Source organism: Poeciliopsis prolifica, unplaced genomic scaffold (genome assembly GCF_027474105.1).
Source record: "Poeciliopsis prolifica strain line A6 unplaced genomic scaffold, Auburn_PproV2 SCAFFOLD091, whole genome shotgun sequence".
In the NCBI taxonomy this organism is placed as follows: Eukaryota; Metazoa; Chordata; class Actinopteri; order Cyprinodontiformes; family Poeciliidae; genus Poeciliopsis; species Poeciliopsis prolifica.
This window is the reverse complement of record NW_026562466.1, coordinates 213,203-236,646: the sequence shown is the minus strand read 5'-3', so window position 1 is coordinate 236,646 and position 23,444 is coordinate 213,203. Positions and strand designations below refer to the sequence as shown.

Sequence of the window (23,444 nt, the reverse complement as noted above, 5' to 3'; positions counted from 1 at the left end):
ACCAGTGGTTCCAGTAAGGAATATGTGCTGAGCCCTCCTCAGCTAGCATCATCATACGTAATTCAGGCCCATGTAATGCCATTAGAGGAGATTTGGCATCTGATAGTTGAGTAATGGGATTAGCTTCATGGGCAATAAATCTCCAAGACCAGGATGGCAGGTCTTCCCCACTCAAAGGGAGACGGATACAACATGCCACTTCCACAAGAAAGTCGTACTCTTTTTTTTTCATGAGAAAAAGTTTGAGGAAGTGAAGGAAAATGCAGCTGCAGGAGGGTTGGTGCACGCATTCTTGCAGGATGGAAGAAACCTTACCTGCAACCACATCTGCAGTAGCTGGCGTATAAGGTGACAATGTGACTATTGTTGTAATATTAGCCTCACCTAACACATAATAAACACAGAGTAATTCCAAGATAAATAAAAGGAGGAAATACTTTTGCTTTTTCTGAGCTTGGGTTTCCAGGAATAGACTGAAAATCTCTGCATCTACTGGATCTAAATCCTCTCCTTCACCACAAACTGGCCTGTACTGGTTTCTCCAGCTTCAAGAAACAGGAGCGTCATTTATTTTTTTCTTGCTGGAGATGAAAGCCAACGCTCCGATGTAGAACAGGTGACTCAGCTTGCAGCACAGAGGAGAAATCCCCCGAGACCTTTGACCTCCTAATCGCTGAGCAGCGCTTATAGCTGGAGATCTGCTCCAGGCTATTAGGGAGATTAGTGTCACACAGATTTTGGGACCAGGCCAAGCCTATATCTGTGCTTCATGGCATTCTCAGCATTTATTACTTAGCACCCAACCCATGTTGAAATCCAATATGTGACCTATAGTAGCACATAGCTGCAGGCTGTAGCATGTGTGCAGATTGTGTTAAGCAACAGGGTTGATGGATGGACATACGCTTGGTAGTTTGTTAGAAGTATAGTTTGCATTCTGGGTTTTCCTTTATGGTAGAAATGCCCCATAAACTCTCCTAGTTTAATTAGATCCTCCATGTAGTGCAGAAAATACAAGTTTATTGTTGCAATTTACTTACAAATATGTTGCATGTTTTTACAAGTCTTTTTAAATGAAAAGGTGGCCCTTCCAGCTCGGACCGCCCATCTTTTGTCGCTTCGGGACAAACCAGAGTATAAAACAAGCAGCCTTCCCGAACAAAAAACAATCCCTAAGCTCGTAAAGCCGCTCAAACAAGCTCCAAAGAGTTATTCAGCGTCCTACTGGAAATGTGCGGATTTTACCTCCAAAGTAAAAGGAGAACTCACGCAATGTCAAAACCTGAGCAAAAACCAGCTAAATTGATCTTTTAGAAAAAGGTTTTTCAGAAAACATCACAATTAATCAATAAACAAACGCCACTGGTTCCATATTTGTGGAGTTCTCTATGGAACATAACTTCAAAAATATTTGGGGAAAATTCACATATTCTGGGATTTTTTTGTACATTTCTAAAATATTCTTAGAGTATTTAGAGGGGAGTCTCAAGTATTCGTCGATTTTAGTTATTTGGAGATTGTTGTGATTCTGACTCCAACTAATACCAGGGCTCCAATGAGCAATAATCTTTTATTTGGTCAAAAAAAAATTATCAAATGTTTCAAATATATAATCTAATTTCTGCTGGCAATTCATTTATGCTACAGCTCCATTTTGCTAGAAACTTTGGCCGAACATTTGCCCAAATCTTCTGTTGGCAGGTTAGCTTTCAGACAAATGGAATAGACTATAAAAACTTACATTTTTGCCATAGATGTTAAATATTCTTTAACATTTGCATTTCATTTGCGTTCATTTACAAAACAAAGAACAATTACCTTGTGTTTTACTTTGAAAATCATCACCGGATGCGGGACAGCTCAACTTGGCATAGCTGACACAGATCAGTGACTCCATCTTGAAATTGTCCCGACCCGAGGAGGAGACGGACTTGGAAAATCCAGCTCGTCCTACACGGATTAACTGTAGTTTTGCCCGATTATTCTGCAATAAAACACGGTTTTCGCTCCTTGTATTGAGTTCGTTCGACGGAAGCGGTTGTTTGGCCCACTTTGAAGGAGCGTTACACTCCGATTGGAGCCCTTTAATCGGTTGTGTCCCTGCTGGATCGACCGGAGCTGGCTGTGGTTGTGGCCGGGCAGCCCCGTCGGACTGTCGGGCGAAGCGCAAGGATTTAAACGTCAAAAACTGTTTTTAAACCCACCATTTTAAAATCGAAGACTACGAAGTGGTGTTTTTAAGAAAGAAAGAAGTCATATTTTACGGCTATGTTCCGGAGATCGCCGGGGAGAAGTTTGATTAAGCACCCGAGTGCGCTTGGTGTGGAGTCCGATGGATGTTAGCCCTGCCCGGCTGTGGCTCGGCTCTCTGCGCCGCTCTTCTGAAGGCTCAGTTTGTCTGCCCATAATGCTGCTGCTGACCTCGCAAGTGTATGAAAACACTGGCACTGGTGCCGCCAAGTCGCCCTCCATTGCTTCGCTGTAAAACCTGGAAATACCACCCAGCATTCCCTTCTCCTCTTCTCCTGTTTTTGGGACTTGTAAACTGGAATATTTAGGATTTAGCCTCCATTTATTTTCTTTAAATATGAACATTTTCCAGAGACTGTTCTCCTTTGGGGAGCAAGACATTCAATTTTAATCGTTTTTGAGAATATTTTTACTCATTTTTGTGGAATTTGAGCTTTTATAAAAAAACATTCTTTTTGTGGACACATTCGGATGGAAAATGGGAGACGCTACAAAACTGGCCATAGCCGTTTTCCTCATCTCCTGCTCTTCAGGTGGGTATATCGAGGTTATGCATGGTCTTATAATGCAATGTTTATTACCTCTGCAGAATGCAATGCACAGCTTGTTGCAGGTTGCACTGAATGCAACACAACGCAGACCTGTGGGAAGAAAAGAAGGGTGGAAAAAAACTAATTCCCTCAACCTTTTCTGCAGCCCACTTGTGTGGCTGTGCATGTTTCGTATTTAGTCAGCTCTAGATGGGGCCTTTAGGCCCTCAAGGGGCCTTTGTGGAGCTTTGAGTGAGACATGTTGCTAGAAATTGGGTCTGTTTAGTTTAAGTTAATTAGGAAACAACAAGAGACAGTATAAGTAAGGACTATGCAGTAGGAATAAATAGATTATAAGTCCAAATTTAAAGTTAAATGGTTGTGATTTGAATGGGGCTCTGCAGTGGGTTTTGTCAGTGTAATATATATTTTTCACTCTCAGTATATTCACTTGTTGAACAAATGCAAACAAGAAGAAATGAAGTCTGGTGAGGCAGAATTAAAGGCGTATTGCAACTACATTTTAGTTATTTCACCTGAAACAGCAGCAACAATATAAAAAAAATTCAGTTGTATGTTGTTTTATTTTTTAATGAACATTGTGAAAGAAGTTCTACCGAATACACTGAAATTGACCAAAAAGTCAGTAATTATGCATTATATTGTGTATATAATGTGAAAAGTATTGGACTGAGCACAGAACCCTGTGGTACACTATAAGTAATGTTCAGCCACTTATTGATTAGAAGGCATAGATCTTTTATTGTTGAAGTAGTTTTGTGGTGAATTTAGACATTTTTGGTTAAAAATTAAGTTGCAGAGTTATTAAATGCTAAATTAAATGCTTGATTTCAAACTTTTTGATATCATAATTACATATTCTGTCAGTTTTATTTGATTTTGGTTGTCTTTCAGTGATTGGTGGGTTTCTTTTATTCAGCCAGAAGATAATTTATTGCTGTTGCTATTGGTGTAATTTACCATTTAAATTAGCATCAAATAATATTCTACTTTGCCGCTTTTTTGTATTTTAAATATCTAATCTACATTTGGAAATTAAGATAAAAACTATTTCCAGTGTGTGATGGAAGCAGGAGGAGAAGAAGGCCTGGCATGCGATTTTGGAAACGTTAATGGACCTTTTGGATGATGGAATAAAATGACACTCAAAATTAAGAGGAATGAGGATGAAAAGGATAAAAATGATGCTCTAGCTGTTTCGGTGACTTTGAAACAGTTTTAACTGCAGGAGCAATGTCATGGAATATTTTTGTGGTTTTAAAACTCATCTTGAAATTAATGAGTAATATCCCATGTCTGTTAGTCATAGTATGTTAGATTTTAATAGGTTTACAGTTAATTATACACCCCCGTTCCTCTTTCTACATCCTCATTTTCCTGAAGTTAAACGTCCCACCAGTATGGTGAAGTGGTGACGAACAGAACAAGCTCAACCACAAAGTGCTGTTTGGTTTTTCTTCTCTTTCCGTTGTGTTTTTTTTTTTTTTTTTTTTTTGCACAACATTGTTTACGTGGCATTGGAAGTGAACTCTTCCATGATGCTAAAAGTCTTTACTTTTATTTTTTAACTCCAAATATTTTGAAGACGTTCCAAGAAAATCGCCTTTGCAGACTGAGACTGGTGTTAGTGGGTTTGCTGGATTTGCAGATCAGGAATTTGAGATTGCAGTTTTCAAAGTGACGGTTTTGTTACCTGATGCTTCAGCTTGGAAGTGGGAATTGCCTAATCGGAGGTTGCACAACAGAAATTAAGCCTGGAGGCAAAATTTTCCAAACTGCTTTGGAAAGAAACGCTGCATATCAGTGCTAAAGCTTAACCTCAAGAAGTAGAGGAAGGATGGGAGGTGAAAACATTCTCTCACGTTGCAGTGGGATAGTTTCACAGTAAGGTGCCTTGGAGTGTCTGCGAGCGTTTGGGTGAAAATGAAAAGCTTTCTCAAATTGGGTAATAGTCAGGGTTGCTCCGAGTGTCAGCCAGGTGCTGTCTGTGTTTTGCAGAGTGCAGCAGATGATTATTCTACTCACTCATTACTGTCTGAAGTGGGGAAATGAATGGTTTCCACTCAGAGTGGGATAATAACTCTCTGGGAAAGCCGAGTGGAACTGGCACCGCTCACAATGGCACCAAGAACCCAGAGATAAGGACAGAGCACTTAGCCAACAGGGATTTTTATCTGATGAGGCCAAAAGAAACGCGTAAGGGTTAAGTTTGTTTGTCATGGCTTGTGACCATGACAAACCATGTCTGTATACCTTTTGGTTTTCAGAAAAACTCTGTGCAAGCTGCTCTTCATGCTAAAGTAGGCAGGAAATTAAAGTAGAAATGGTCTAGTGCAATTTTGGTTCCTTAAATGTCAAAATAACACTTTACTGAAGCGGCATATCAAATGTTGAAGTTAAATTTTTTGCCTAACGGTTTTTGCAAAATCACTTAAGACTGTCGGTCTTTCACTTCTTTGTCAGTCTATATCCACATTTTTATCCTTGACTTAAGCATTTAGCTAACAATAGCTAACCGTATGACCAGAGAATTAAAGATGAGTAATACAAGCTAATGAGGTGGATTAGCAGAGCTTGAGAGTGCCATCCAGTACACATGTGGATTGAGTCAGGATTCTCATGAGATGTCATACATCAGTATTCCTCAGTCAGAAGCATCTTCAGATTTGTTGGAAGACTGACTGCTACCAGAGATTCTTCATTCCCACAACATCAGCTTCCACAATGACTGAGAAACAAATGAGAATATGTTTATTTTAATTTAACTTAACAGAAATTGATATCTTTTGATGTGATGAGTTAAAACAATTTTATTACATGAAAGCCATTTGTGAAGAAATTGATTATTATGATTATTATGTTTAGAATAATCCAAGCTGATTTTTAAAAGACAAATCAGCTTGGAGCTGTCTAAATCTAGACAATCACGGCATGTTCTTGAATGCACCGTGAAGTTGGAGTTCAACCACAAAACGCTCATGGCCTTTAAATATTATATGTTTGGACCATGAAGGAACCCATGAAGAAGATGCACTGAATTCAGTTTAATTGCATGATGCATTCAGGAACCGAGGGGAAAAACAGACCTCTTGTTTGTCAGAAGTTTAGTTTGACAAGAAATAGTAGGTTCAGTCAGAATAACGAAAGGTAAAATGGTTTTTGAACAACGTTCCACCCCCGAGCAGCTGGTAATCCGCCCCAGATCATCAGTTTTACAGGCGACCTCTGCTGCGAGCCTGAACTGCAGATCGGTAAATATTTACAGTGCGACTTCATCCCAGACAACAAGTCCACAGATTTCACCGTGCAACTCCACTCTGAAGATTTGTCCTAATCCTCAGGCTTCCCCATTTCATGTCAGGAAACTGTGTCAGCACATAAACCAGTTTATACAGCTCACATCCATTCATGATGGCTTCATTTTTTTATTATTATTAAAATGGAGATTTTAATCCCCGGTGTTGTTGCTGCAATAGACGACAAACTTTGTTGCATCCTCCCCCATATGGTTAATCATTAGAAGACATGATGCTTTTCTGAGGTGAATATTTACTTCTTGAAGACACTTCTTTTCCCATTTCACCACATGTTGACCAAAGGTGGTTATTGCTCACTTTTTGACTTTAAAAGTCAGTTGAAATTGCTATAATAACAATAAGTATTTTCAGAGTTACCAAATAGATTTTCAACATTTTCCAAGTATGGAAAAGTAAATAATAAATAAAAGTGGGTTTTGAAACTCTTAGTCCACATATTTAACTTTGTTGTGAATTTTCTCGTGTCCCCATAGGCTCAATGTAATTACACCAAGAATAAACAATATGTAGTTACATTTTTGTGATATTTTGTGGTAGCAAACTATGGAAACAACAATTGAAAAACTAGATAGACTAAACCATCTCCACCATACTTTGGTTTTTGAAAACATAAATCAGTTGAGATGATGAAACTCAAACATTTTATTGTGAAACAATGAAGCCATTTTGTCAAAATAAGATTGTTATATCTTGTCACAAAACAGGCTTTAAGTTTTCTTATTTTGATAAAACGAGACACTCAAACCAAATCGTAGTTACTGGTGGGAAAAGCTGCCAACTCCTGCATGTTTATCTTTTATGGCCATCGGGGTCGTTTTGACTGCTCATGTTCGCAAAAGGATCTGAATTTTTTGGAAATTCTGCATTTGGACAAATTAGGACATTTTTAAATGACACATTTTGTGTGGAAATGAATTTAATTGTGTTGCTGCCAGTGCAGAGCTTGCTTTTTGACTAGTGATGAATACTTTCTTAACTTCATCTTTGTGCTGCCATGTTTTTCTCATTTCCCACAGATACGTCCTCCCTCTATCTATAATACGTCCTCCTGCATTATGCATGGGGTCCAGTGGCACTGGCGTACTTGTTAAAGCCTGGCGTTGTCCCCGTTTCCCCCATCGGGCCCAACTAGCCCTGACTGTTTCCTCATCATGAAAACAGCTCAACTCAAAGTGTCCACCCAAAGCAGCTGGCGCTGCTGCTGCTGCTTGTTTTGACTGGTCCTGCACCAGTTGGAGCACTGTTTATATTTTACTGGGCATTTAGACTTTTCTTATTGTCAGAACTGAAATGGATTTGTTTTTGCATTAATGCAAGTGAACAAACCTTTGCTGCAGTCGGAGGACTTTATCTGCCACTGAGGGGACTTTCCTGAGCAGCAGAGATTTGTTCTAACCTGCTGCTGGAGGAATACCAAATCGATGGAGATTTCTCAGCGTGCCGACATCCAAATCAAAAAAAGTAATGTTTGCACATGCTGTTTACCTCCTTAGAGGAGATCTGTGTGTGTGTGTGAATAAAGATTTCTAAAGCACCCTGACTCTGGAGAGTTTTTAGATTTGGAGAAGCGTTTTATCTTGATGCGTCGGTCCAGTGTGGCCTTTTACTGTAATTAATGCGTACTGCAGATGTTGCTTTTTGTGCATGGGAGAGTTTGAGTCTAGACAGACTGGCTTCTCCGATGAAGGGGCCCACTTTGATCCTTGATTAAAAACCGCGAGCTGTACATTCATCTTGCTCTCGTTTCAGGGTCTCTGGAGGGCGTCACAATCCCCCCCTCCGCCGTCCTCCACCTCTTTGTCTTCGGCCGTCTCCCGGTGATGCTGTGGGCTTGTCATCAGCCTGTTGCTCCACTTGTAATCTAATCCCAATTAAAAATACCCGTCAGTGTCTGGATTTTATTTTGGCACTGGAGCCTCGTGATGGGCTTGTCGTTACTTTCCACTAAATATATAACGGCAGAAGTCGGCGAGGTCGCGAAAGAGACGGCGTACCTCGTGTGATGACTCACGGCGGGGCGGGAATTCACATCGTAATTCTGCAGCGTGAATTCCACCCTTAAAAAACAATTTCTGGTTTGAAGATGCCGCAGCTGCGAAACCAAACACGTGAGTGTAAGGAGTTTGTGCCCTACCAGAGATAAGGAGCCACTGTAAAAGGCTCCTCCTGTGAAGAATGCGCGGTATGCAGCGAGTCATGTGTGCGGTTCTGCTGCTGCAGAGACACCCAGGTGCTCCCCAGACCTGTCCGACCAGCAGCTCCATCAGCGCTAATTGAGGAGGAGACGGATGGGCTCGGGCATTCCAGCGAGGATTAGAGGGATTGGATTCAGTTGCTGAGTGTGTTGGTTTTTAATGCCCGCTCTGGTTCCTCCCCCCTCGCTGCCATGGGAAGACTGGTGTCTTTGTGAGCTGCTCCGGCGAGCCAGCCACCCCTGCCGTGTCACAACAACGTCTGATTGAGCGTTAATGTAGCACTCCAGAGAGTTCCTGGCTGCTCTGTGAAAACACTGGACTGTAAACCAGCGAGAGTCCTCTCCTACCTAACAGCTCAGCCTCAGCTGCTGGTGGGGAAACATGGAAGCAGGGGGATTATATAACCCAGACCCCTGCAAACAACCTGAGGAGATCCAGTCCTGCTCAGATGTTTAATGATTTATCTAAACATTTCTTCATCTTTTATTTAAACCATCATACAACAAACAACTTAAGAGACCTTTGAATGCATGAGGTCACTGCAGGTGTTTATCAATTTTCTTAATATTATATAAACTGGCTTAAATGTATCTATACACCCTTCTAATAAATGTTGCAACCATCATTAAAATTTCTTCAGAGTCATTATGTCATTACAGATCTTCAGTAGCTGTCAGTTTTGCAACAAATCTAAAGACGCCTCTGACCAAAGACAGTAAGCAAACAATACCGTGTTGCCCTGGTTACGCATTATAACAACTGTGCAAAAATGAAAATGCAAGAGCAAAATAAATATTCTTGCTGCACAGCATCCAAAGCCAGAGGGAATAATCGTCCAAACATGCAACTCCTCAACCGAAAATGTTCTCACCAAAAGTCTAGAAGAAGAACAAATCAGAACTGAGCATTAATCCAATAAATACTTAACCTGAACTGGTTAAAGATCATGAGGTAAAAAACAAAAACTCCAAAGATCAAGCTGATCAGGTGACTAAATGTACATTTGGAGGATTCCATTTGTCACTTTTAAACCTGGGAACAAGCATGGAGGTGGCAGCATCATGCTGTGATGCCTGAATAATTGACACTTGGATCAGCTGATTGCTCTGGCAGAACAATAACAACATGAATTCAGCTTCATTTTTAAAGAGTGCAACCAGCAATATTCCCAAATTTCTAACCTCAACTTTATGGAAAACTGGATTTAAAAAGCAAAATATACCAAGAAGAGAGATTGAAAACTTGCTAATCCAGGTGGCTTCAGGCAATCGTTCATCCAGTGGCCCATTGTATGTGAGTTAAAAATGTCTGAGGTTCACAGAAAATGTGAAAATATCACTTAATAATTATGTTTTACTTTAAGATTACTACCTGAACACCAACTATAAAGTTCTAAAAACTCAAATAATTAAGCAATGCTTAGTCTGATGAGGGTGATAGAAACATGTGGTCTTGTCAGATGTTTCTATCTGTCAGGAATATTGATTAATGGTGTTCAGCAGGGTATTCCAGTCCACTCAGAGGTGGGCCTCCATGCTGCCCCCGGTAGCTGATCCCTGTGATATTCAGAGCACTAACATCTTTATCCAGGAACTGCCCTCAAGGCAAGTAGGAGAGATGCATATCTAACCAGAAAGACGGGAAACAGAGGAGTGTAGCTGCGTTTCCACTGATTAACTGAGAACTCTGCAAAAGTCTGAATCATTCGCCGCGTTTTCAATGCGTGAAATCTATTGGATTTATTGCTCTGGTCTCGACTCCCAGTATGGGGAGGATTAGGGTGTGGAAACCAGCAGCTGGAGGCTGTGACCTATTGCACATATTAGGAAATAATCAAGTCTAAAAAACATTTCTGTCTGGAAAAAGAAGCCGGTGGCCGTAATGTGACCCTGGGATCAGCGTTGGAGGGAAACCAGCAGAACTCCGCTCTGTCCTGCATCTCTAGCGGTTTACAGTAGCAGGATGTGCTCTGAACAGCCGTAGGTTTGGCAGAGCACCTTCACATGGAGAGACCGCTGCATGGGGATGAAATTTAGACGGATTTGTTTATGGCTGTTGCTCTAACTGAGCCTGACAGCTTCCAAAACAGCTCAGCTTGAACCCCTGATGACCCCAAAGGCTTGTCAATTCTTTTTATTTCCCTTTGCCTGTATCACCGATCTGCATCCGGTGCAGCCTGGTTCTCCTCCTCATCCTCTTCTTTCTACTTCATGTCTCATGAAATATGGGTTTCTGTGTTATGAATGAACACTAATCATGTTGCTTTGGTGAGAAATTCATTAATAAAACTGAAAAGAGAGAGTAAAATGACCTTGATCAGTAGATTTCTATTGCATCCACCATGAGTTTGTCACATTTCAAGTAAAAGAAGTGATTAAATTACATTTCCTGGTGCTAAAATAAATACATTATAATATATCTGATGATGTTACCAAGGGCAGTTTTTCATTATTTTGACACATTTAATTAAAAAAACAGTGAGACATTATCAATTTAAAGTGCTTTAATGAATATTGTGCTGCTTTGCTGCTCAGCTTGTTTCATTCTTGTGAAAGAAGCTGAAATGTAGTAGCTTTTTTTAAGCCACCTCTATGCAGCAATAGGTGGGGAGGGGCAATGTTGCATCACTTTAAGCTTGCTAAATCTGAAGAAAACTTCAGAGTTATTCTGGCATGTTTGTGCTTTTTAAAACCAGTTAAAGAATAAACAGTTTTTAAGGAAATCTTTGGACGATTAGTGGAGAAAAACTGTTTATGCTTCCAGGCATTGAGTCTTATTTCTATTTTAGACTGAAAATATTCATTGCATCTATATTTATGCTGGGAGCAGAGGCTCCAAATAGAATCGTATGTTAGCGATTAGCACGCTTATTGTGGTTAGCTTTACCAAGTGTGAATTTCTGGAGGGTTAAATAGATTTCCAAATCTAACATGTCCTCAAAAGACAGACAGTAGAGCTGCATTAACTCCAGCCTTCCTGGTGTCTGAATCTTTATATTCAGGCGGAATCAGGACAGACGCCTACTATACCAAATGTATTAGCGCTTTTGTGTTTTTGACTTATAATACTGAAAGTAACTAGATGTGAATGTTCTTTAGAAAAATATTGGTAACTTAAACGACAACAGGGTTTCTTCTAGAGTATTATAAGCCTGGCTTTATCTCATCCACTTATGTATTTTCTTTGTTGTTTATGTTTTATTTGCACAATTTCCTGTCAGTTTAACATTTTTTAAACAAAAATACATTGGGGCTGAAAAATCTTTAGTGTTTTGGTCAAATTTTAATTGATAGACCAACACTGGGTATCAAATAATTACAAAATAGAACCAGTTGGATTTAAATGTCACCTTCTGTTTGATATTCCTTAACTTTTACGACTTATTTGAATTGAATGTTCTCTTGTTTTCCCATGAGGAAGAATAGCTATAGGTACATTACTAAACCCAAGTTAGCGCTCTCAGTGAGATGAAATGAATGACCTGTATGTGGGATGAGTGCAGCCAGGTGCTGCTGCTGCTGCTGCTGCTGTGATTACAGATTTCTCCTGAATCAAGTCCCACATGCCGCATTTAGCCGCTTCTTGAGTCACGGATGGGGGGGGCGGAGGAGGCATGAGTGTCGGGTTGCAACAGCACCAACAACAAGCGTTGCCGGGAAGAAAAGAGCGCCCAGCTCTGCAGATAGGACTTTGACCTGCTGACCTCTGACTAAGTTCATTTTTCAACACTTTGCAGGAATGTTTACAAAAGCCCACAGAACCATACATCACCAGCAACACAGATAAGTTGATCCTTGGAACAATTTCCATCATAACGAACAATCCCCACTGCTGGCAGCTGCACAAAAACGGGCCCTTGATGAATGAGTTGTTTACCCACTTGAGTTCAGTGCTGCGCTGCCAAACGCCAAAGCGCCACTTCATTATGAGGCTCCAAACCAGGAAGCTGGGGCTGGTTCATGTGTTTTAACGGACTAAATAAGTGATATGACATCCCGTTTTAATGCAGTTATCAGCTCAGAACGAGGCGGCAGCTACACAGCAGCTGAACGACACCTTCAAGTGGAGCTGGCGACCTGCCAAGGAGGCTTGGCTGATCATTTCCCACCCAGCATGCACCTCACCGGCCACTAGCGTCTCCCTCCAGCGCTGGCTTTGCTTGCGGAGAGGTGGAGCTCGTCCCCTGTGATGTTTGGTTTGTCTCTGTGGAGCGCTGGCCTCTTGCTTTGCAGAGAAGTGCAGCTTGACCCGTCCTCACCGAGAGAAAGGGAGTGTGTTTGGAAATCCTTCTGGGAGAAATTACTCATGATTATGTTTCACAACTGGGCAAACACAATGGGTCAGGACTACATCAAGCACTTCAACATCCTGAAATGGTTTATATATGCTTCTGTCTTTTAAAAAATCACATTTTACTGTTTGTCTTTACTAGCATGTTTGTTCAAAACCTACATTTAAACTTTGTTTAGCAGCACAAAGTTTAACATGACTCTGAATGATTGCTTTGGTTTCCACTGATGTGATCCAGTTCAGTAAATTGTATCCAAGTGTGTGAATAAAGTATTTTTGAATTAAATTTGAATTAAATTTTTCCATCCATTTGCTCTTCTGCCTATTAACCAGTTTGTCCTTCCATTCATATTTAAAGGTTGACCTCTGTTGGAAATGTCTGGAAGAATATTATGATTCAGGTTGAACATTCAGGGTCGTAGGTGTCGTTTGAGAGGAAATAGTTTGACCTCTTGGTTGAGGCGTCTTTCAGCATTCGGGTCGACTCACCAGTTCACCTGTTGATCTCCAGATGAAGTTAATCCTCAGCAGTGGAATGTTTTATCCTCTCTATAGAAAACAGTCCCTCGGATGAGTTGCATTAACTCTTTGCAGCTTTATTCTCTGTAAAGTCTGTGGAGTTATTTTTTCCTGCTGGAATGTAAAGTGTTGTAATGATCTGAGGAAGGCTAACAGGCATTTCCTTTTCATATTAAAAGCCCAAAACCCTGGTGAGCTGAAAAGTGGGTCAGGTGTTTAGACATTTTGCAGGGGAGGTGTTGCTGAAATGTCCGCAGCGAAAGTAGGTCACAGTTCTGCTCGATAAATCTCCGCTTTGAGTTGAACAGAGAGCTGTGTCTCAGTGAAATGCTACCAGGTCATCCCTCTCCACCTGAGGAAAGAAAACGGACCCGTTTGAACTTAAAGTTGGGAACGGAGAAGCTGACGGAGGGAAACTGAGCTGGCTGCTGGAAACTCTTGGACTCCAGGCATTATTAGCATGCAAGTGATCACTTTTGTCTGGATCTATGGAAAAGTTGTATTGTATTAGGTCATTTTGATTGATTTTTGTAGAAAAAATTGGCAGCATCATGAATGGAGCCAGGCGGTTACCATAGCACCCGACAGCGGGTTGCTGCCCTGTTGAACTGTGTAACCCCAATTATAGATCCTGAAACACTTTTTCAAGTCTTCATCTTCGTTGTGAGGATCTATTTCTATCTTATCTTACATTCATGCATCTCAAGGTTCTCGCCATCTGTTGTCTGACTGATTATGATGAAGCGGATACAATAAGTCTGAATTATCTCCAGCGTTCGGGTAAACAAAGCGAGCCGGTCCTTTCATGTCGTCTCATTCCAGTGTGTGAATTTCTCCCTTCAGACAAAGCAGCTTTTTCTCCTTCGCTGCTGTGTGGAAACCAGACCGTTGCACAATCCAGCAGCTTCCCATCATATCCGCCTTCGTAAACTTCAGTACAACCCAGAAGATTGATTCTTGTGCTTTATGTCCTTCATATCCGGGCAGCTATAGCTCACCTTTGGCAAGCGGCTCCATGTATTGTCACCTGTGATTGATCGGAGCTCTTAGCAGCTGTGTTTGCAGTTCACATGGCTCCGAGCTCTTTGAGACGACGCTCTGCTCTCGCAATACTGAGAAATGCATTTTTAAAAGAAGAAAAGCTTCATTTAAACATGCAGACCTTAAAGCTGCAGGTCAGAGTTAAATTCAATGCTGCTGTTTAATTAGATGATATAGAATGTTTTTGTTCTCCACATGATTTAAAACATTTATATTTTTTTTATTTAAAAATATAAAACCTTTATATAGAATTATTCTTTTTAATTATTTTAACTAAATTTATTTCGTTTCAAATTTCTTTAAATTGATAATAAATTAATCAAAATATTAAGTTACAAATGTTTGCTTAGAAATATAATATGCACATTTATGTAGAAATTAAATGCTGGTTAAGATATTTATTTAGAAGCTTTTAAATGAATTTATTTCAACTTTCACATTATTTAGTTTAGTGTTTTGATATTAATATGAATTTATGTGCTTTAATACAAATGTTTGTTTTGCTGTGTAAATTCTTCAGGAATTAACTTAAAGATTATTAATTTATAATTTCATGTTTATATTTTTAAAAGTTAATTTAAAATATATTTACATTTTCATCTACATTTCTTTATTTCTACTCAGAGTGTAGAGCCAGTTATCCCGATAATAAAATAAATACATTTTTGCAGCTGGCAAGATTTTTTTTTAGCGTGTTACCTAAAACAATAAGAACCGAATTGAGGTCAGATTGATATTTTTCTTTAAATTTACCAGTTTGCAAAGACGCAGCAGCTCAGAGTTGCTGCTTTATTTCTGATTTGAGCCCTCTACCAAACAGACATCACACCTTCCTGCTGCATTCACTGCAAATCACGTAACACAGGAACTCGGAGCATCTGGGGAAACATGCAGTCAGATTTCTCTCTTTTGAACACCGGGGCTTCTCTCCCATGTTCTGTTGCCCCGGGTGCTGGATGTTGGGCAAAATAACAATCCATCAATGCTGTCAGATCAAAGGAGCTGTCTCTAACCTCCGGATGCGGTGCTATTCCTGCAGGGCCATATCTAATGCACTTATGTCCCCATTATTGTCTTGTTCTTTCCTTTTCAGCAGCTTTTCTTCACACATAATTCCTGTTGCGGATGTGAGCGACTCGCTCCGGGGCGTTGTGGTGATGATAGATAGTTTCCTTAATGCTAATTATTTTTCTTTCTACTTTTAAGTGCAGAAAAAGTTGCAGGCATTCACCGTCCGATTATTCCCCTCGTCTCGTCGTTGCACATATGCGAAGCAAACCAATTATTTCCGCATTTGTCCAGCTTGCACATTCCACTCGCCTAAGTCACATATGCAACAGTTCCCGGCTGCACCTGTTGCTGCAAAATTCTCCTCCACTTCAGAGAAAACAATGTGATGAGAGAAAAGCGCCGGCGGGCCCGGATGAGAGGTAGTGTGACCTCTCTGCAGCTGCTCCTGCTGGCTGCAAGGCTCTCAGGAAGGCGTGAACCGGCTTTACTTGAATCTGCCTTGTTGAAAAATGCACCACGTGTGTTAAATGAACATCCAGTGCAGAAGATGAGAACTAACGTCTCATTTCTGTGGCATAAATTGCTCAATTATTCACATATTTGCTTGAAGAATTCTGCAGCAATGAACAACAAGCAAACATTTATTGGTGTGGGATTTCTCTCTGTTTTCATTGTGCTGCACCTCGAGTTTGTAATCACACATAAGAACCCCAATAGGAGCATTTCACCTCAGAAAACTGTGATTTTTTCATTTATTTATTTTAACCACTCGATGTACTTCAGTAGAGCTTGTTAGAAATCACTGATTGTTTCTCGTTTGAGCTGGATGCCATAAAATAAGAGCTGCAGGGCTTGGAGAATTATACAGAGCTTTCAGAAGCTTTTTGATGTTTGATTTACATGTTTAGAAACAGTTTTACATCAGAATATTTTTATGAAAGAATAATTATACCCCTTTAGTATTTCTACATTCTCAACATTACTTTTATTAAAATCCTCTTCAATCTTCAGTAACTAAAGATTGTCTTAGTAATTGATTAAACAGCCATCCTGAAGTGAGTTTCTTTGCCCTCTGCAGGTGCCATTCTGGGACGCTCGGAGACGCAGGAATGTGTCCTCTTCAGCTCCAGCTGGGAGAAGGACCGAAGCAACCACACCGGCACCGAGGACTGCATCGGCGAAAAGGACAAGCGGCGGCACTGCTTCGCCACATGGAAGAACGTCTCGGGCACCATTGAGATCATCAAGCAGGGCTGCTGGCTGGACGATATGAACTGCTACGACAGGTACGCAGGGAGACTTTCAATAAGTCTGAGGAAGCCATTGTGTCCTCACTAATGAGTTAAATAACACAAAGGATTAATTTTGGACTAAAGCTGAAGAAATATATCATGAGTGCTTCATTTTCTTCAACTGAACCATGAGAAAGTGCATATCCATTCAACTGGAGGGTTCTTTTTCTCACTATGAATTGATTTTAATTTAAGCAATTGTTTGATAAGCAGAAAATATAATTCCCAAGATCACTTGAAAACATTTTAGCACAAAATTTTAGCTATTTTGCTGCTGAAAATTGAATTGGTAAATTGTTAGCAGAATATGCTAGTTTGTTCATTTGCATGTGTGTTTGTCTGTCTTGATTTATTTCAAGTAATTTAGCCAAGTTTATATCAATGTGTTTAGTCTATCTTAGCTGAGTTCCATCATTTTAATTAATTACTGAGTGATTAAAAGGACAGTTTCCCCAGATCTTAGATCTTAGTTATGAACTCCAGCCTGAGTTCAGATTCTGTGAAGCATCGCCTCAGTTTTCATCCAGCTCAGAGCTGGAAGTCTTTGTGAGGTAGCTTTACATTTATCGCCTGCAGACAGCTCTTTCTTTCTCAGCAAGACAAAGCCAGCTCATCATGACTCACTTGCGACTCTAAACACATTTAAATTCACCTTGAGCACATTTTTGTCCCTCTGTGTGCTTCCCATTCGAATAATTCGCACAAGGCCACATTTTAATTACTGCAACTAACAGAAATGGAAAAGCTTTGTGCTTGAAACTGATTAGATTTCTAAAAAGTCTAAAAAAAGCCTCTACTAATGAGGTGTGTCTTCATAGTTTTCTGCTCACTAGAACTTGAAGCTGGTATCAGGAGTTGGTTTGAGGCAATTTGTGTTTTCCTTTGATTCCCAAATGATAAAGTTGCAGTGCGCTGCATTCAGGTGCCTCGGTTCAGACGGCGCCGGCTGGCCTCCCTGGAGAGCGCAGAGCAAGTCGAGGGCGGCTGCCACTTCCTTTGGCTTTTATCTGATGACTCTGAGAGAGTGAAATAGTGTGTGTGTGTGTGTGTGTGTGTGTGTGTGTGTGTGTGTGTGTGTGTGTATTGGCTCACGTAGGAGTTATTTAATAAATGTTGTGTTTCATTGTCCTCTGTGGCTGTGAGGGAATGAAAAGCAGAGAGAGGAGTGTGTGTTCATGCTTTTTGCACAACGTCACATCTTTTATGTTCGATGCACTCTTAATAATAAAAGTGGCTCAGTGTGCAGAGATGGATAGCTCTGTGTGTGTGTGTGTTCCTAATTCCCACCTCAATGTCCTCTGCAGCTACGAGTGTGTGGAGAGGAAGGTGAGCCCTGAGGTTTTCTTCTGCTGCTGTGAAGGCAACATGTGCAACGAGAGGTTCATGTACGTCCCGGACACGCAGCCGCAGAACGACACCAGCCACTCCACCGCCTACAGTACGTACAGCGCAGCTTCTCTCCTCTGCGCTACGTTGAAATATGACATTAGAGAAAAATAAATCAGCGATTTTAATCATTTTGGACTTTTTTTCTAAATAATAAAAAAAATAGTCTGCTTGCATTTCTGACTGGATAATTAGCATCCTGTCTTTTTGGCACAGTTTGAGTCATCCTGAAACAGTGGCAGCATCATGCTGAGAGATAGCTTCATTTTAATGAAGATGATGGAGCTGATGTGAGTGAAGTCAACATCTTAGTTGGCTGAAACTTAAAAACAAAACAACAATCTAGGTAGAGCTGCTACCTATTCTATTGTTCTGATGATCAATCAGTTAAAAATTGACACATTTTGCAGATTTTTCATTAGAAATATATTAAAAGATGCATTTCAATTCAATTTTTGTACAGAAACTTAAACATTTCATTGCCTAAAATGCAATAAAAGCATCCTTGATTATTAGGGAAAAAATGCAGCTAAAAAAAAAATCCTTCTAACATTAACATGTGTAGCTCATTGTACAGCTGATCAGTTGATGGTTTAAATGGTAAATAATTATATAGGAAACGTTGCGCTATAGCATGTTTTTTACAGAATTTGAAAAGGGTAAAGGTATATATATTGAATCCAAAATGTATATTTTTCTACAGATTTGGGTTAAATATTGCTTTGAGTGTGTTGCTCTTTTAGCAATAGGCCTTTTACAGAGTTTCTATTTGCCAGATAGTGATTAATGGTTTAATCGTTTAACAGCAGCTTTAATGAAAAAGTCAAGAGCAGAGACCCCCTGGACAGGCTGAAGTGTTCAGATACAGGAAGCTGCCACTGCAGCAGCCTCCCGTCCTCCCAGTGTTTTCTCGTTCGACGTTCTTGCACTTCTCACTTTACAGCTACCAGGCTCATCTGTCTGCTTGTGTTGGTTTGGATGTGACTGAGAGAAACCTGCAGACAGCCTGTTGTGCAAAGAAGTCGTCGCTAACAGCCTGAGAGCCCCACAGAGCAGCTGGCGAAGCCCCTCCCCCACCCGTTGCCCGCTGCTGAATCAAACAGCGGCACCTTGTTACGGGCCGAGCCGGCAGAGAGCACTGGTATTTTTGGCTGCAGGATTACATTATGTCACGAGATGGATTTGCTAATCCCGCCCCACTTGTGTGTGTGTGCGTGCGCGCTTTGTGTGTGTGTGTGTGTGTGCTCTGATATGATCTCTAAGCACAGTAGCCGTAAGCCGGGGTTAGTGCTGCCCAATCGGATGTGTTCCCTAACGTTCATTCCTCTTCTCCAACCACTTCCTGTCTGACCCCGCAGCCACATCCAACCCGTTCTCCCCGAAGCCGACGCTGTTCAGCACGCTGCTGTACTCCCTGGTCCCCATCATCGGCCTGGCCGGCGTCGTCCTCTTCTCCTTCTGGATGTGGAGGCACCACAAGCTGGCCTACCCTGCTGCCCTCGTCCCCACGCATGTAAGTCTCACCTGGCACTCAGGCGCCTGAGTTTCTCTTTCTGCGTATTCACCCACGGTGACCTCACCTTTACCTGTTAAATGCTAACAGAGGAAATGGAAACCGTCTCAGTTCCTGAGCGTCACATTAGTCTTTCCCAGGAAACAGAAGCAGCAGAAGCAGAAAGCAGCTTTGTCACAACTTGAATCTATTGTGTTTGACTGTAATTTTCTTAATCTGGACTCAAACATCTTTTACTGTTTAGAGCAGAGAAACGGTGGATGCTCAGGGTTTCATGAGAGTAAAGCAGAGATGAATCAATTATTTTAATAGTTCCTGTTGTAAATTTTGTGAAGACAAAACCTTTATAAAACAAACCAAGGTTTAAATGTGTCAGTTGTCCAACTTGAAAGTTCATCCAAGTTTCTCTGTTTCACAAATTCCTTCAGTCTGGAGGAAGAAAACAGTTTGACAGGAGAAATATTACAAACTGAAATCCCTCTGTCCAGCTAATGTACAGAGCTCAACTCTGTAAACATCTGAGCTCCTTGCTTCTGAGGTGAAAGTATCTCAGTCTTTAGTTATAGTTAGTTTCCGCTCAGACTCCGGATCTATCATGACTTCGATCTCCTGAGTTTGCAACGTTGCTTTAGAATAAACCAAAGGATAAACGATTGGCTCCAAGCTTTAAGGAAGAGCGGACCAACATTCCTCCACATCAACTGAATCAGATAATTGTTACTTCAGATCATCTCAAGAGGCTCGTTGAATCACGGACCAAAAAGACAAGTCGTACTTTTATGTTAAACTAAAAGAAAAATCCTAGAAATCTATGAAAAAAGCCTTGAAATGTTCTGCTTATGAACCTCTTATGAACCTTCTGCTTCTTGCTATTTTAGAAATCTCTTTCAGAGCGAAACATTTCATCTGAAATTCATTGCGCTGGTTGAGTTCATACCTTTCAAAGTCTCATCTAGTAGCCGCAACTTTTCTCTGCATGCTTAAATGTTGAAAACATTCCAGAGAAATTAACACTTCCTCTAAAATTTCTGATGAATTTAGCTTCTCCGAACGGGAGGCTTGATTCTCTCCACTGCAGCAGAGGTATATTCTGAGCTGCTCGGCAGCAGGGGGAAGAAAAGCAGAGCTTTCCAGCGTATGGAAGAGGAGTCAGGGGCCTCTGCATTATTGATGAGGCTTTATATAGGCAAACAAAACTAAACACAGAGAAGCTCTGCCTCCGAGGATGGAGGTGGTGGGTGGGTGAGTGGGTGGGTGGGTGTAGTGCGGGGGAGCAAGCGAGCGAAGAGAGACGTGCAGTTCTCTCCACTCACTTATTGTATTTGCAGAGCGCCGAAGCTTAGCAGGAGAGAGATAAAAAGACAGTTACACAATGCAATCTGGAAACAAAGCTGATGTGCATCGGAAAAACAACAAGTCTAAGAGGCTTATGGAGCATTTTTACCTGGAAACGGATAAATGAGTGGGAAAAATAAACAGCACGACGAGATCAGGGGTAACATATCGAGCGGCGATATGTAAGATTCTCTCAGCAATGCGTGAATAAAATGAAATATATTAGCCAGCATGGCGCAAATGAAGTCATGCTGGGCATCTGTAATGGAGTTGAAGTGGATTATTGCATAAAGGAGTAGGTGTAGGAGAGCAGGAGGGAAGGAAAAGGAGGTCACAAGCGCAGGAATGTATTTAAAATCCGCTCGATGGGAATTCAAGCTGCTTCATTAGAAACTTTTCTCACTTCATAGTATTTTTTTGAACAGTTTTGAGAGCATTGATCTTCCTTCCTGTCAGGCTTTCCGCTTCTGTTTGGCAGATGAAATCCAAACCGTTCATTTCCGAATTCTGGCGTCACGTTGCGGATCGTCTTGCACCGAGTCAGTGAAATGTCAAAAACCCAGATGTGTTTATTGGAACTTTGTTTAGGTTTTCTGCTTGGTCATGACTCGGCCTGCTCGATAATAAAGTCTCTGGGCAATAATGTGCTGCACTTAGTCATGTATTTTTAATGTGACAGCAACAAATTGACCACATGTGTTGGATTTAAAGCATCTGGTGCAGATGGAAGGCCCTGCTGGTATTAATTGAGCCATGTTGAAGGACTAATCATGTTTTTTTAATGCATAGATGATGATAAACTAACGTCAGAGACCAACATCCAGCTTATGATTCATTTCCTTTTCTCACTTTGTTATTGTTGGTAAGGTCTTTGCTCTGTTCTCTCTTTTTGTTGCCTTAACTTGTTTTGTGTGGTTAGTTTTAGATCAATTTTTATTTGGATTATACCTGAATTTTCTTAGAATCAGATTAGTTCCTTTTTGTTTTAACTTCACCTGGAGTTTAATATTTGTTTATTGATATTTTTTAAATGTTTTTTTACCTTTAAGATCATTTTTGTTTCTCTTTTTTAGCATTTTTATGCCAGCAATGTAATTCTGAGGAGTTTAGGTCCCATGTTTGTCGTATTGAATCTTGAATGTTTTTTTTTTTTTTTTTTTTTAGTTTTTTATAGCCACTTTTTCTCAGTTTTCACCCACTAAACATTTTTGGTGAAAAACATATTTTGAAAGTCTTCAAAGCTAGAAATATGTTGTATAATAATCAACGGTTAGCCAACATCAATTTCAAAAGGTACCTGTGTGACATAAACACATGCAGCAATAAGCTAATTTGCTGCATAAATGTTTCAACATACTATCATACTGAATTGTGAGCCAGATTGTTTTCAACAATTCCCAGCTTACCTACACCAAAGTGAAACTGAAAGTTTTTCCAACTTGAAAAACCTGCTGTCTGATGTCACTGTCAGTCATTCTTACATTCCTTTATTGTGAAGTTCTTTCAGTAACATGGCCATGTTAGTTTAGTTTCTGTTGTTGTGCAGAACAAAGCACAATTCCAAGAATATCTTTAAACCTGCTGCCTGATGTCACTACCAGTCATTTTTACATTACTTTGGCGTGAGGTGCTTTTAGAAAAACACAAACCAGGGATTACCTTTGGCATTTTTACCTTCTTAAATACATGCACCATTACCTCCTGTTCTGAATATATAATATTTTTTAATGCAATGATTCATTTTCTTAATGTTTGGCTGTGGAGAAAGAAAACTGAGCTGCTTCTGCATCTCCTCATATATCTGTGAAACTTACATGGGGCCAGGCTGGAGGTGGACTTAATAAAGCTGAAGGCTGATTTATCTTCATCACATTGCAAAAAAGAAAACAGAGGAAGACGAGGCATGTTGGCTTTTCTTCAGCACACATTTAATTTATAGACTCTGCAGGCTGCAACAAGATCACATCCAGGATGAAAGGCAGAGGAAGAAAGATGAGAACTGCATGAACCGATGGTATCTCTATGATTTTGCTCCAACATGAAGCACATTTTTGCCGCCAAACCTCCGTTATTCACGCCTCGATGCCAAGTGGAAGCAAACTGGAGTTGATTGTGTCTGAATGCACAGACCTTTAACACTCAAACACAACTCTCTCCTGGTTTCTCCTGGTCTTAGCAATCATTCCAGACTACAGTCTTGATTTTAAAACTATTTGGCTGTGTGAAGTTTTCCTCAACCAATCCTTATTTGAGAGATTTTAGGTGTCGATTTGACTCCATTGTTCCTCTAATTTATTTCTGAGCCAGTCTTTAGACAGAGGTCTATTACTTAATGTATTTATTTATGTTGAGGAGTTTCTTTATTCCCACCCAGACCTATAAATCCAGTCTGAGTTGTTCAGCTGAGGGATAATGTTGACAGTTTGACAGTAAATAAATTGTATTGTCTTAACAGTATTGACTTTTATTTTGGTTTTAAGATGTAATTCTGTTCATATTCCATTTCTTTAAGTGTCCTTTGAACTTTCTCACATTTTGTCACTTTATATCAAGTGACTTTTGTTCATTTTATAGATATTTTATGCGATAGACCAACACAAAGTAGTCTGTAATTTAAAAAATCTGGTATTCAGCCTCCCTGAATCTACATTTGAACCATATGTGATATTTTATGTTTTCTACCATGCGCATTAATGCATTTTAAGATATAGTTGATGTTTGACCTATAAATAAGAAGTTCAAAG

General features: G+C 40.3%; 1 protein-coding gene across 3 annotated transcripts in view; it reads left to right on the top strand.

Annotated features, from left to right (window-relative positions):
• The first annotated feature begins 1,914 nt into the window (after positions 1 to 1,914).
• The window catches only part of acvr2ab (activin A receptor type 2Ab), a 39,760-nt gene continuing 18,230 nt past the window's right edge, over positions 1,915 to 23,444 (top strand). For all 3 annotated transcript variants that reach the window (XM_055022794.1, XM_055022795.1, XM_055022793.1), the window contains exons 1-4: positions 1,915 to 2,783; positions 16,253 to 16,460; positions 17,771 to 17,904; positions 19,211 to 19,365. In XM_055022794.1, coding sequence (XP_054878769.1) covers positions 2,729 to 2,783; positions 16,253 to 16,460; positions 17,771 to 17,904; positions 19,211 to 19,365 — 552 coding nt within the window. In that variant the 5' untranslated portion in view covers positions 1,915 to 2,728. The remainder of the gene's footprint in view (positions 2,784 to 16,252; positions 16,461 to 17,770; positions 17,905 to 19,210; positions 19,366 to 23,444) is intronic.